This window comes from Mauremys mutica, chromosome 1 (genome assembly GCF_020497125.1).
Source record: "Mauremys mutica isolate MM-2020 ecotype Southern chromosome 1, ASM2049712v1, whole genome shotgun sequence".
Taxonomy (NCBI): Eukaryota; Metazoa; Chordata; order Testudines; family Geoemydidae; genus Mauremys; species Mauremys mutica.
Window position 1 is genome coordinate 68,708,142 of NC_059072.1, and position 12,674 is coordinate 68,720,815.

General features: G+C 37.5%; 1 protein-coding gene across 1 annotated transcript in view; it reads left to right on the forward strand.

The window, feature by feature from the left end:
• Positions 1-12,674, forward strand: part of TRHDE (thyrotropin releasing hormone degrading enzyme) — a 310,994-nt gene that overhangs the window by 289,799 nt on the left and 8,521 nt on the right. The window contains exons 16-17 of the mRNA XM_045006363.1: positions 9,912-10,079; positions 10,638-10,778. Coding sequence (XP_044862298.1) covers positions 9,912-10,079; positions 10,638-10,778 — 309 coding nt within the window. The remainder of the gene's footprint in view (positions 1-9,911; positions 10,080-10,637; positions 10,779-12,674) is intronic.

The following is a 12,674-nucleotide window of genomic DNA, read 5'->3' on the forward strand; positions in this document are numbered from 1 at the left end:
TCAGCTTGGGGCTTGTCCAGTAGTTTCCACATTTGTTATTTCACAGGGTTCCCTGTAAAATACTCCTATATCTGAGTGCAATGTTAATGATGTTAATTTTCTCTATATCAGTCATAAGAAAGGTGCATGTAATGAAGTAAGAATGTCATCAGTCAGATAATACGCACAAAGACAAGAGTACCCAAGAGCCCTAATTTGAGAATACTAGGTTCTCATATTCAGTAAGAACAATTTGTATTTACTCTTCAAGAGACAATTGATTCACACTAATCTGGCTGCCTAATTTGTTTCACCTCTTTACTGGATCAACCTTTAAGTACTCTGAAAATACCACCATAAAGATACATTGTACTGCAACAACAGTTGCAACATGTTTGTAGGCTCAGATCCATGGTAGATAACAGAGATTTCTTAGTCGTTAGTTGATATACATTCTAATGAAGTCTGTGCCAAATAACAGATAATCAAATACGTATACCAAAAGTAACAGTTTTCCTTCTTTTTCTTCCTCTGTTTTCTGCTTTAAGATGCATTGTTTTGTCACTTCATTTCACATCTGTGCGCTAAGGCCTTGATCTTGCAAACACTTATACCTGTGCTTAACTTTCATCGGGAGCATGAGTGTTTGTGGATGTGTGGCTTAAAAGGTTAATGATTTATGTGAGGTATCTAGAAGACACGTTACTTCTGTACAAAGTTTTGATGTTCATCACTTAATTTTCAGAAGTCATTAGACTTATGGGAGCTGTGAGATACAGAGAAAAGACTACTTTTTAATACATATATGTATATAGAATGTAAAACACAACACAAACAACCCCAGATCCTTTCTTCTGTGATATCATCTTCTGTAGATTTTAATGACTTTGAAAATTCATTGTTGAATCTGTATCTGTGTGGATACAGATGTAGAGATCCATTATATTTTGCAATGTTATTAGAGTACAGCCAGATGGTGGCAGCCAATGTTGCTGAAGTAATTTAACTAATTGATAGGTTGTAACAACATTTGAATGGAATCTTACAGTCAAGTCAATAAAACTGTTTAAGGAGGAAGAAAAGACTGCTGAGTGCATAAGTTAATCAAGGAAATAGTGGCTATGGTGTTGTGAAAGAGGATCTAGGGAGTATGTCTAATAGAAGAAAGGACTGCATATTGTTACAAGTAAATAGAAAATATGTTGTTTATTGGGCACTTCCTCCAAGTAACAGCTTTGCTTCCTCAGTTTTCTAGGTGATCACAGAAAAATCTCCTGCCCCTTCTACTGATTTTAAGTAAACAACATCCCAAACAAATTAATTTGAAAACTTTAAAACTTTGACAGATTTTGTTTGTTTGTTTGTTTGTTTGTTCAATAACCAAAATACCAACCACAATAAAGAAAAGCAATTTGAAAGGAAGGGCCGTTTTGGGGGTAGAAAAATGCCAACAAAGGACAAAACAACAAAAATCTACAGCAGAGATGGGCTGCACAAGTTAATGTACAGCTTGCCATTCAGACATTAAAAAATTATGTTGCATAATTGGCACTGGGTGTAGCTAGAAAAAGTTATTGGAGAGAGGATAGATGATCTTGTGGTTAAGGCATTAGACTGACCCTCATGTGATCTGGGTTCAGTTCTTGGCTCTGCCTTAGACATCCAGTGTGACCTTATGCAAGTCCCTTAATCTCTCTGTGCCTCAGTTTCCCATGTGTCAAATGGGGATAATCAGACTTCCCTTCTACCACCTTTTCAGTGAAATCCTGGCCCTACTAAAATCAGTAGGAGTTTTCCCACTGACCTCATTATGTCCAAAATTTCACCTTTTGTCTGTTGTGTCCATTCCAATTGTAAACACTTTGGACGAAGGGACCTTCTCCTCCCGTGTGTATGTATAATACCTAGCACAATGGTTCCCAGGTTTGAGTTAGGCTACTGTAACAAAAATAAGTAAAGAAGAGGGGCAAAAACTGTGTTTATCTTCTTAGAAAAGACACATAACAATGTACGGTTACCAATGTGGCATCATTTGTTTTATGTTTAGTATATGCAGTGCTAATACATTATTCCATGGGTGCCATTCTTTTAATATTATCTGAGCTTTGTAACCTAATAAACAATGCTATAAATATAAACATCAAGGAAAATAAGTTTCCATTAAAGGTAAACTGTAAAAAAAATACAGAATGGAGCTTCTGATTAATTTCCTTTGTCAAATATTAGCCTAAATGGTAATAAAATTTGTCACTTAATCAAAGAACTGACTAAACTGCATGCAGTTACATTTTAAGAAATTAGAACACAATTTGCCTAGAAGATAAATAATTATGGTCTGATTTTATAAAAGTATTTCCAATTGTTAGAACATTGTTTAAATAGGAGCAAGTACATACCAATTAATTTTAACTTAGAAGATTATTCTTAATTCATTGTAAAGTTTTACTAGTCAGGACTGTAAAAAAAAGATTTTCCTGTAAAAGCACAGCAGGATTTTAATTATTTTTTTTCTAATTGTTTAATTTTTAACATATTTTCCAAATGTTTAAATTTTAAACATGAGCTTTGCTGGCCTCATATCTTATCCTCACCATCATATTTGTTGAGCAAGACAAATAAGGTTAAATTCATCATATCAGCATTCAGAATTATGCTTTCAAAAATTAATTTTTATCATCCCTCTGAAGTATCCATTATATTATCACTTTAAAAATGACAGCAGCCTACATAGAGATTTAATACAACAAGAGAATATGTTCTTCAGTGTTACTAGCTCAATAATACTGAAACAATAGTTAATTTTACCTGTTCAGTTCAATTAATCCAGTAGGCCAACATTCTGCATGCTGGACTGGTGCTATGGAACAGCAGTGTTAAAAGCACATTTTCCATGGAGCTATACAACTACAAAATCTAGACCTGAGAGATTTGCACATGTTTAGATAACGATGAAATACAGGCCCATAATAATTGGAGGGAAGAGGGAGCAAGAATCCTCAGAAATGGAGAAAATTCAATTAGAAAGTTTACGGTTGAGGCAATAGTTAAAGAGAAATGACTTCGGGGATATTCACATTTTCATAAACAATTTTCATTTCCACAGAAAGGAACCCCATGTCTATAATCCTGATTACGGGCCTCTCATAGGAGTAATTTGTAGCTTTTCATAGCCATAGGTGTTATAGTTATTGAAGCTCAGGCTTTAAAAAAACAGTGTGTGGGGGTTTTTTTAATTTCATTTTGTCCTAATGACTTAGCTTATACAAGGAGATCTAAAAACTTCCCTGGAGCTGTTGGCTGTATGATATTGAATAGATCTGCTGTGGTGCTACAAATGTGCCTTTACAGATTTGATGTCAAAAGAGTTTCATTTACAAAATACGTAGTAGTGTTCAGGCTATTGACATGTGATCAATGCCATCCAGGTCCAAATTTCCCTTCCTCCATACACAATACAAATGATCTTCCAGCTACTGCCTGTGCTGATGCTCAGATCACTACTCTTGTCACATAAACAAAAAAAAGATGAGGTAACCAGGAAAGTCTGAGTCTGATGAGCTGTGCTGTAACTTGTGAAAGATGTAAGCCTCAGAAGCGAGGCACTCTGTCCTCACTATCATTCTGAGGTCAGACATCCCCCTAGCTGCCACGGTGTTCATGCCAGCAATGCTATTGATTGTATCCAAACACTGAGTGGTAATCTCTCCAATGTGCACTGTGTGCCACTCTGATTAATGGGACAATCAACCTGCAAAGAATTACTTCTTTGCAGATACCTTTTAGTTCCTTGGTGCTTTTGTTGACAAGTTGTGTATCTTGTAGTAAGCCAAAGAAAACAGTTCTGTTGGGACAGTCCAATAAGAGCTACTCGCTCTTTTAAACATGATACAGTATCTGAGCGAAGACATAAAGTACTTCTGCCAGTACAGTGAAACCTGACTGTGGTTGGTTAATTTTGTTACAGTCACTGAGGATATCAGTTGTCCGCTCCAAATGTCATAATATCCTCATCCCATTTTCATTAAACATATATTCTTCTCATTGTTGTCAATGTATTAAATCCAAAATTGATGAAAAATAATGCAGCATTGAAGTTAGACAGCATTTAAACACACATACAAATATAATCAGGGAATAAAAAATTAATACTCTCAGAGTAAACTGTCCACATTGCATACAATGTGTTTATATGCCAATGTACGTATGTGTGCTAATGCATCTAATAATCAGAAATATCGATATAATTGCAATATAGTTAATTTGATTTAGAAAACATTGAGACAAATCCTCCGCTAATGTAAATCACCACATTTTAGTATTCCTTGATTTCTTGTGTTTACATATGTAAACTTAATGTAGCACTAATAGAGTTTTTTGGATTTAATTTCCCTCTGTGGGTGCTTATTGAAAAAGAAAGGATAAAAGAGAGTTATAAACTGCCTGCACCTGTTAGGGTTTGAAACATCCCAATTTGGACAGCTCCCATTCAAATTCAATAGAACTTGTGCTTCTATCTCAGTTAAGCAGCAAAGAATCCTGTGGCACCTTATAGACTAACAGACGTTTTGCAGCATGAGCTTTCATGGGTGAATACCCACTTCTTCGGATGCAAGCAGTGGAAATTTCCAGGGGCAGGTGTATATATAAGCAAGCAAGAAGCAAGCTAGAGATAACGAGGTTAGATCAATCAGGGAGGATGAGGCCCTGTTCCAGCAGCTGAGGTGTGAAAACCAAGGGAGGAGAAACTGGTTCTGTAATTGGCAAGCCATTCACAGTCTTTGTTTAGTCCTGAGCTGATGGTGTTAAATTTGCAGATGAACTGGAGCTCAGCAGTTTCTCTTTGAAGTCTGGTCCTAAAGTTTTTTTGCTGTAGGATGGCCACCTTAAAATCTGCTATTGTGTGGCCAGGGAGGTTGAAGTGTTCTCCTACAGGTTTTTGTATATTGCCATTCCTAATGTCTGATTTGTGTTAAAAATCTCAGTTAAGTGCTTTTGAAAATCTCACCCTAAATTTACACCTCCCTGAGATGAACAAGGCTTGGAGAATAAAGTTTAAAACTCATTGAAGTGAATGGGCTGGTAGAAATGATAAATTCACATCTTTACTGCTACTATTTAAGAATCAGAATCATAGAAATGTAGAGCTGGAGGAGACCTTGAGAGGTCATCTGGTCCAGCCCTCCATATTGAGGCAGAGGCAAGTATACCTAGACCATCCCTGGCAGGTGTGTGTCCAATCTGTTGTTAGAAACCTGCAATGACAGAGATTCTGTAACCTCCCGTGAAAGCCTGTTCCACTATTTAACTATCTTTACAGTTAGAAAGTTTGTCTGGAGACAGCTTCTGATAACATAGGCCTTGTCTACACTAAGAATTCTAGGTAGTTTTCCTACTCCTAGTTTAGCAGTGATGCATCTCCACCGGTATTAGCAACGAAGGAATCACTTGTGTAGGCTGGGTACAGGCTGAGCTCCACCAATGTTAGGAGAGTTACAGAATGTTTAAAAAGTAATGGGTGAAGGAAGGCAGCAACACCAGAAAGAGACTCCAAATTTGATTTTTTTGTGGGGGCGGAGGGGAGTTGTGCTGTGTCTGTTTCAGTTAGACAGATAGGACTTGCCTGTGCTGTAAGTATAACCATGTGAATGTGAGGTTGTCTGTCGTGGTTAGGGATGGCTGGGTTCTCACACAGTGGTTTGTTGGTAATGTGGATAAGACAACATGGCTCTGTAACCATATAGGGGAACTATTATAGGCTGAGACATAATTCTGCTGGGACCTCTCTTAACCCTTTAGAGTTACAATGCCTTTGCCTTGTCTCAGTGGCCAATATATGGTTTGGAGGCTTTTTTTTCCTACTTCTCTTGATGTACCGATGAGCATTAGAAGCATTAAAATGTAGAAAAGGCATATTATCTTCACTTTCCAATGATTGAAACATGACCAAAGGGATTTTGTTGAAATATTACAATAAAACTCACCATTGAGTTGAGGCTAAGAATAGAAAGCTTCAGCCCACAAAAAAATTTTCTGAAGGTTCTGAGTAGGTGGAAAAAAATGGGCTTTTAATGAGCATGTCTCGATGTGACCTTCACTGTAACTTTTGCAGTGGTGTAAGCTATAATAAAATATACAAAGAAAATTTCACTCAGTCTTTCAGTATCATGATACTGCAACTCAGATATTCATTTGACAGTATCCATAATGACAATCTTTTTTCAAATTTCTAAATGGCTATTGCAGTGTGCTGCACCCCAGACATTTTAGCCCCGCAATAGTAACTGGAAGCATTAGATTTTTGGTAGATATTGCAATAATAAGGAAGGAAATATTCAGCAAAGCAGACATGCATTTTTCTGAGAAATTTCTATTTTTATCAGTAAAAATATTTTTCAGTGGCAAATGTTACACCTGATAAACATGCATCAGAAATGAGAAAGAGGATAGTAGAGTCTGAGAGCCAAACTCAGTTGCTAATGTATGTTATTGGTGCCACTGTACCTGCTGTGCCAGGTTGTGAATTTGGCCCTGAGAGACTGCTTCAGTAAATGATGGTCTGAGATTAAATTATCTGAGCTGTCTGTCAACCGCCTGACTTTATTGTATAGCTGATTTACCCATTGGCATGCTGATCAGTTAGGTGAGTCTCCATGTTTTTACTTTTCTCCCCGTAATATCACTATAAGGCAGTATTTATTCAAATGACATCACACCATCAGCTGCTTAGCTGCATAGCACCATAACAGAAGAAAATGATCTTGAATGTTTATGGATCAGTGTCTTAATCGATAAAGCACAAGATGGTTATTAGATGGTGTCTGCGACAGACCACCAAATCACACTAGGGAACATGATGACTGGCTCCTTATGCACCTATATATAATGTGTAGGAAAAACAGTTGTGTGATCATAGGGGATTTCAATTGGAGTAACATATGCTGGAGGTCACATGCTGTAAGTACTAAAACATCCTTAGAATTTCTAATTATAGATGACAATTTCCTAACTCAAAAAGTATTGTATTCAAGATGGGGAAATTCTACATTAGACCTCGTCTTGACAGAGAAAGAGGAACTGAACTAAAAAATAATGATAACTTGGGTATAAACGATCATGACTTTGATCATGTTTATAATGTGCACACAGAATAAAGTCCAAACCAGTGAAATATATACTTGGTACCAGGGCTTAAATTCTCAGAGATTATTTCCCAGAGCCCCCACAGACCCAGGTCTCCAGGCTTCAGCTGTGGGGTGGGGGTCTCAAGGCTTTAGCTCCATGGGGGGGGGCAGTGCCAGGGCTCAGGACTTCAGCCCAGCCTGTGGGGAGAGAGGCACCAGGGCTCCGGGCTTCAGACCCATGGAGGAAGAGACGCTGAGGTTCATGGCTTCGGCCCCATGGCAGGTGCTGGGGCTCAGGGCTTTAACCCCGCAGCAGGCGCCAGGGCTCTTGGGGCTTTAGCCCTGCAGCAGGTGCCGGGGTTCCTGCCTTGCAGAAGGTGCCAGTGCTTCTGTGGGTTTGAAAACATTTACTGGACCTCTGCTCTGGTGGGCTCCGGCTGAATTTAAACCCTGCTTGGTGCTTTAAAAGGACCAGTTTCAAAAACATGAAAACCATTAAGAGCCAAATCAGCTGGTAGGAAGAATATAATCAGAAAACTATGGATGATAATTGGGAATTGCATAAGAACACTTTACTGGCTGCCCAAAAAGTCAAAATCAAGGAAGAAGGCTATATTAGATTAAAAAGCCAGCCCAGTTTAGCGAGGAAGTGAAGGCAGCTATAAGAAATAAAAAAAAAATTAAATAGAAAAAAGAGACATTCATAGCTTCTGATTTATGTTCATTACTAGTAATTATGGAAATTGACAAGGAGAACTCTATGGCCGGCAGAGTTAAGGACAATAAGAAGGCATTTTAAAGTATATTAGAAACAAAAAGAATCCTGACAATGATATCAGTCCATTACTAGATTGAAAAGGTAGAATTATCAATAATGCAAAAAAGGCAGAATTGTTCAATAAAAAATGTCTATTGTATTTGGGGGAGAAAGATGATGTTGTTATATCATATAGTAACCCTCTCTTTCTGTTCCACACTCAGGGGATGTAAAACAGCAGCTACTAAAGTTTGACATTTTAAAATCAGCTGGTCTGGATAACTTGTGTCCGAGAGTTTTAAAAGAGCTGACATTTTAAAAGGGTAAATTGATGACCTGGGTAATTATAGGCCTGTCAATCTGACTTCCATCCAAGGCAAGATGATGGAGCTGTTGATATGGGATTTGATTAAGAAAGAATTAAAAGAGGGTAATATAATTAATGCCAGTCAATATGGGTTTATAGAAAAAAAGATGCCGTCATACTATTTTGATACATTTTTTAATGAGATCATAAATTGGGATGATGCCGGTAATAGTGTTGATTTAATATACTTAGACTTCTGCAAGGCATCTGGGTACATTTTGATTAAAAAAACCTAGAATCATATAAAATTGACAGGGCATACAGTAAATGGATTAAAAGCTGGCTAACTGATAGGTCTCAAAGTGTAATTGTAAATGGGCAACCACCATCGAATGAGTATGCTTCTAATGGGGTCCCATAGGGATCAGTTCTTGGTCCTGCACTATTTAACATTTTTAGTAATGACCTGCAAGAAAACATAAAATCATGAGTGATAAATTTGCAGATGACACAAAAATTGGGGGAGAGGTAAATACTAAAGAGAACAGGGGTCAGTTGTACAGAGCGATCTGGATCACTTGGTAAACTGGGTGCAAGCAAACAATATGCATTTTAATATGACTAAATATAAATGTATACATCTAGGAATAAAGAATGTTGGTCATACTTACAGGGTGGGGGACTCTATCCTAGGAAGCAGTGAGTCTGAGAAAGATTTGGAGGTTGTGGTGGACAATCAGCTGAACATGAGCTCTCAATACAATGCTATGGCCAAAAGGGCTAATACAATCCTTGGATGCATACACAAATGGATCTGGAGTTGAGGTATAGAGAGGTTATCTTACTGCTGTATTTGGCACTGGTGCGACAGCTGCTGGAATACTGTGTCCAGTTCTGGTCTGTACAATTAAAAAAGGATGTTGGTAAATTAGAGATGGTTCAGAGAAGAGCCACAAGAATGATTAAAGGATTGGAAAACATGCCTTATAGTGATAAACTGAAGGAACTCAATCTACTTAGCTTAACAAAGAGAAGGTTAAGGGGTGGCTTGATCAGTCTGTAAACACTTACATGGGGCAAAAATGCTTAATGATAGTCTCTTCAATCTAGTAGACAAAGGTATCAGATCTGATGCCTTGAAGTTGAAGCTAGACAAATTCAGACCAGCAGTAAGGCACAATTTTTTAACAGTGAAGGCAACTAACCATTGGAACAACTTACCAAGAGCTGTTATAGATTCTCTATCACTGGCAAATTTTAAATAAATCTTGGATGTTTGTCTAAAAGATCTGCTTTACTTCAAACAGGAATGAATTCAGGGAAGTTCTATGGCCTGTTATACACAGGAGAGTTGTCTGGATGATCACATTGGTCCCTTCTGGCTTAGTTATGCATGAATCTGTGTGCTGAGTTAGAAGGCTAATATATGTGCCTTTGTAGTTATATGGTACATTTGCGAGTTAGGAAGACTATACCTTTACACACCTATCGAGTTGTGATGGATGGGTTGAGGAAAGGAATTCCAGGCATATGCTATGCTATGCTACCAGAAATTTTACCAATTCAATATATGATTTTAGAAGTTATCAGTGAAGGGAAAACTCTGAAGATAAGTGTAATTCACCAAAAGTTCATAATTGTTATACTTTTTTGGAGCTTTACAGAATTAAAGTAGTAATGTCCTATATCCCTTTCCATTACTCTGAATCTCCTTAATAATGCAATGCTCTATGGGTTGCTTTTTTAGAATCCCACTAAACGTCAGAGACGTCGTTTACTGTACAGGAGTTTCACTGATGGATGAAGATGTATGGGAGTTCATTTGGATGAAATTCCATTCTACCACAGCGGTATCTGAGAAGAAAATATTATTAGAAGCCTTAACTTGCAGTGATGATAGAAACTTGTTAAACAGGTAGAATTATCTATTTATGTCTTTCTGATTCTTTGTCACTGATAACTGTTGCAGTAATGATATTCCCCATCTCAATATTTATCTGTAAATGAGAGAGCCTGTAGTTAGAATGTCACATGGTTTTGTATTGAGACCCTTGCAAATGCATGAATTTTTCATGATTTCACTTCTAAACCATAAATAGGGCCAGGTTCACTTAGCCAACTTTTTGATCAACATGGTCTCAGTGTAGAGTTCATAAAGATATATGCAGTCAAGAGCATTTCACATGATCTCAGCTTTCATTGAAAATATTCCACGCACCTGCAATTATGCTTAAATAAATATCTTCCTACTTCTAGAGAACTCACAATCCAGATGCAGGACTGAAGGGTTTTTTTTATTAAAAAGTATTGTGATCTTTGGAATCTCACAAATAAAAATCAGAGTTCTCCTGGCAATTTAAATAAATCTTTTAGCAATCTCTGGTCTTTGCTGTTTCATTGTTAGATGACAAGCTTTATGGCTCTTATTGGCAAAAACTAAACAGTTTTTTTTCCCCTCGACTCAATCCTAAAGGCTTCTGAACCTGTCTCTCAATTCAGAAGTTGTCCTGGATCAAGATGCAATTGATGTCATAATCCACGTAGCTCGAAATCCACATGGCAGGGATCTTGCTTGGAAGTTTTTCAGAGAAAAATGGAAAATACTAAATGCCAGGTAGAGATAATAGTTATTTGTAGTGTCTTATTTTCTATATCTCTCTAGATATTTTAACTACCCATTTCTATGTCTAATCCACTCTCTTTCTGTTCATATATAGCTCTATCGGTCGATCTATCTATCTAATGCAAAGATGTGTGTATAAAATATATTTTATATAAACATAAAGCTATTCATAGATGTATTTATCTATGTATATCATCTATATATTTGTCCATTACTGTATCGTCTTTTTGATATGTGCTGTATGTCAAATCCAACAGTCCTGTTCTTACTTAGACAAAAAACCTCCCAGTGAGAGTTTTGCCTAAGTTAGATATGATTGAAAAATCTGCTTTAGAACATGGGAGCAGGACAGTGGAGAGAATCTTTTTGAAATGCCCCAATTTTTATGGAATGGAGGGGTGTTGAGTACATTGGGACATCTTTCACCTTTCAGTCCCTCCAACTGTATGGTAACTTTAGACACAATCTTCACTCGGTTGAAAGGCCAGCCTTTTGGATTAAGGTATACCTGGCCAAGTGGGAGGGGGAAACCTTTGGAAAGCCACTCTCTGTGGTGTGCTGTGCCCCATAGCTGCAACTGTTTCCCTGTGTAATATAATTTGGACTCTTGCAACATTACTCAGAATCCCCATCCATGCTCTTAAAACTCACCTGAGGGGGATTTTGATCTAGATGCAGGTAGGGAACTAGTTGGAGATATTCTTGGTTCTTTTTGGATGTCTCCAAAACCATCAGGATTTCACTGCAGATAACTGGACATAACCAGGTTAAGAGAGCCCACACCTCATGTCTGCTCCATGGACAGTCAAACTCACCATAACCACCACCATAGCAATAGGAAGATTTGTTGGAAACATCGTATTTGTGAATCTTTCTCAAAGAGTGTAGAATTTGGCCTTATGTTTGCTTTGGTTAGGATTTTGGGGGCTAGCAGATTTTATAGGAGTTCAGTTCAGCTAGGAAAATTGGCTTTGAGCAGAAATTTGGTTTTGGAGGTTTTAGTCCAGGAGCAAACTTATTAAAACAAAGTCCCCCAATCCAATTTTTTCCTATGGGACCCACCAGCATGGTATCCTTGTGCCTTACAAGCAGTAAGGAACTTAGCCTCACAATGCACCTGTGCGGTTGGGAACTTCATTATCTCCCTTTTGATGGGGAAATACTGTGCTGGTCCCCAAATACAAATTAGGACTTGTCTACACAAACATTTAGTTTGCGGCAAGTTGGGGTATGAATCTACCTTGTACTATCCTGGCACACTCAGTTCATTAATGCACTTTGATCTAGTCCTCTTTGAAACAGGACCAGATGAAAGCATTTAAGTGAACTGTTTAATGTATGTCAGCAGGGTGCACATGGACAGAGTGTGGCAGACTAGTGCAGGGTAGATTCACTAGAGTAATACATAGAGCTCTTATTGCATAATCCTGACAGACTGAAATGACTCCAACATGTCATGGATATAAATTTTGTAACAGGCAATTAAAACTTTCCCTGAAAAGTCGTTTAAAGCATCATAAAAAAATATGCAGTGAAACACCCAAGATCTGACACTGACTGAGGAATGTATGACAGTGATCTTAAATTTTCGTGGTACTAGGACCTTTTAAAAATGTGAGTTCAGTTGCACAATCGGTTGTGCAACATTTCATTGCAGACATTTAATCAAGGCAACATACTGTCCCAGGATACCTTTTTTCACAATGTTTATTATGTCATTACTAGATATGTCATTTTATTAAATATTTTTATCATCTCTATGGTATTTCCCATTGAATTTATTATGAAATACTTAACAGTTTGATACAGTAATATGCGGTACCTGAGGACAATTAAATGATGCTAAAACTCCATTTTCTATGACTGTGCAATACTGTGTGTCATTTG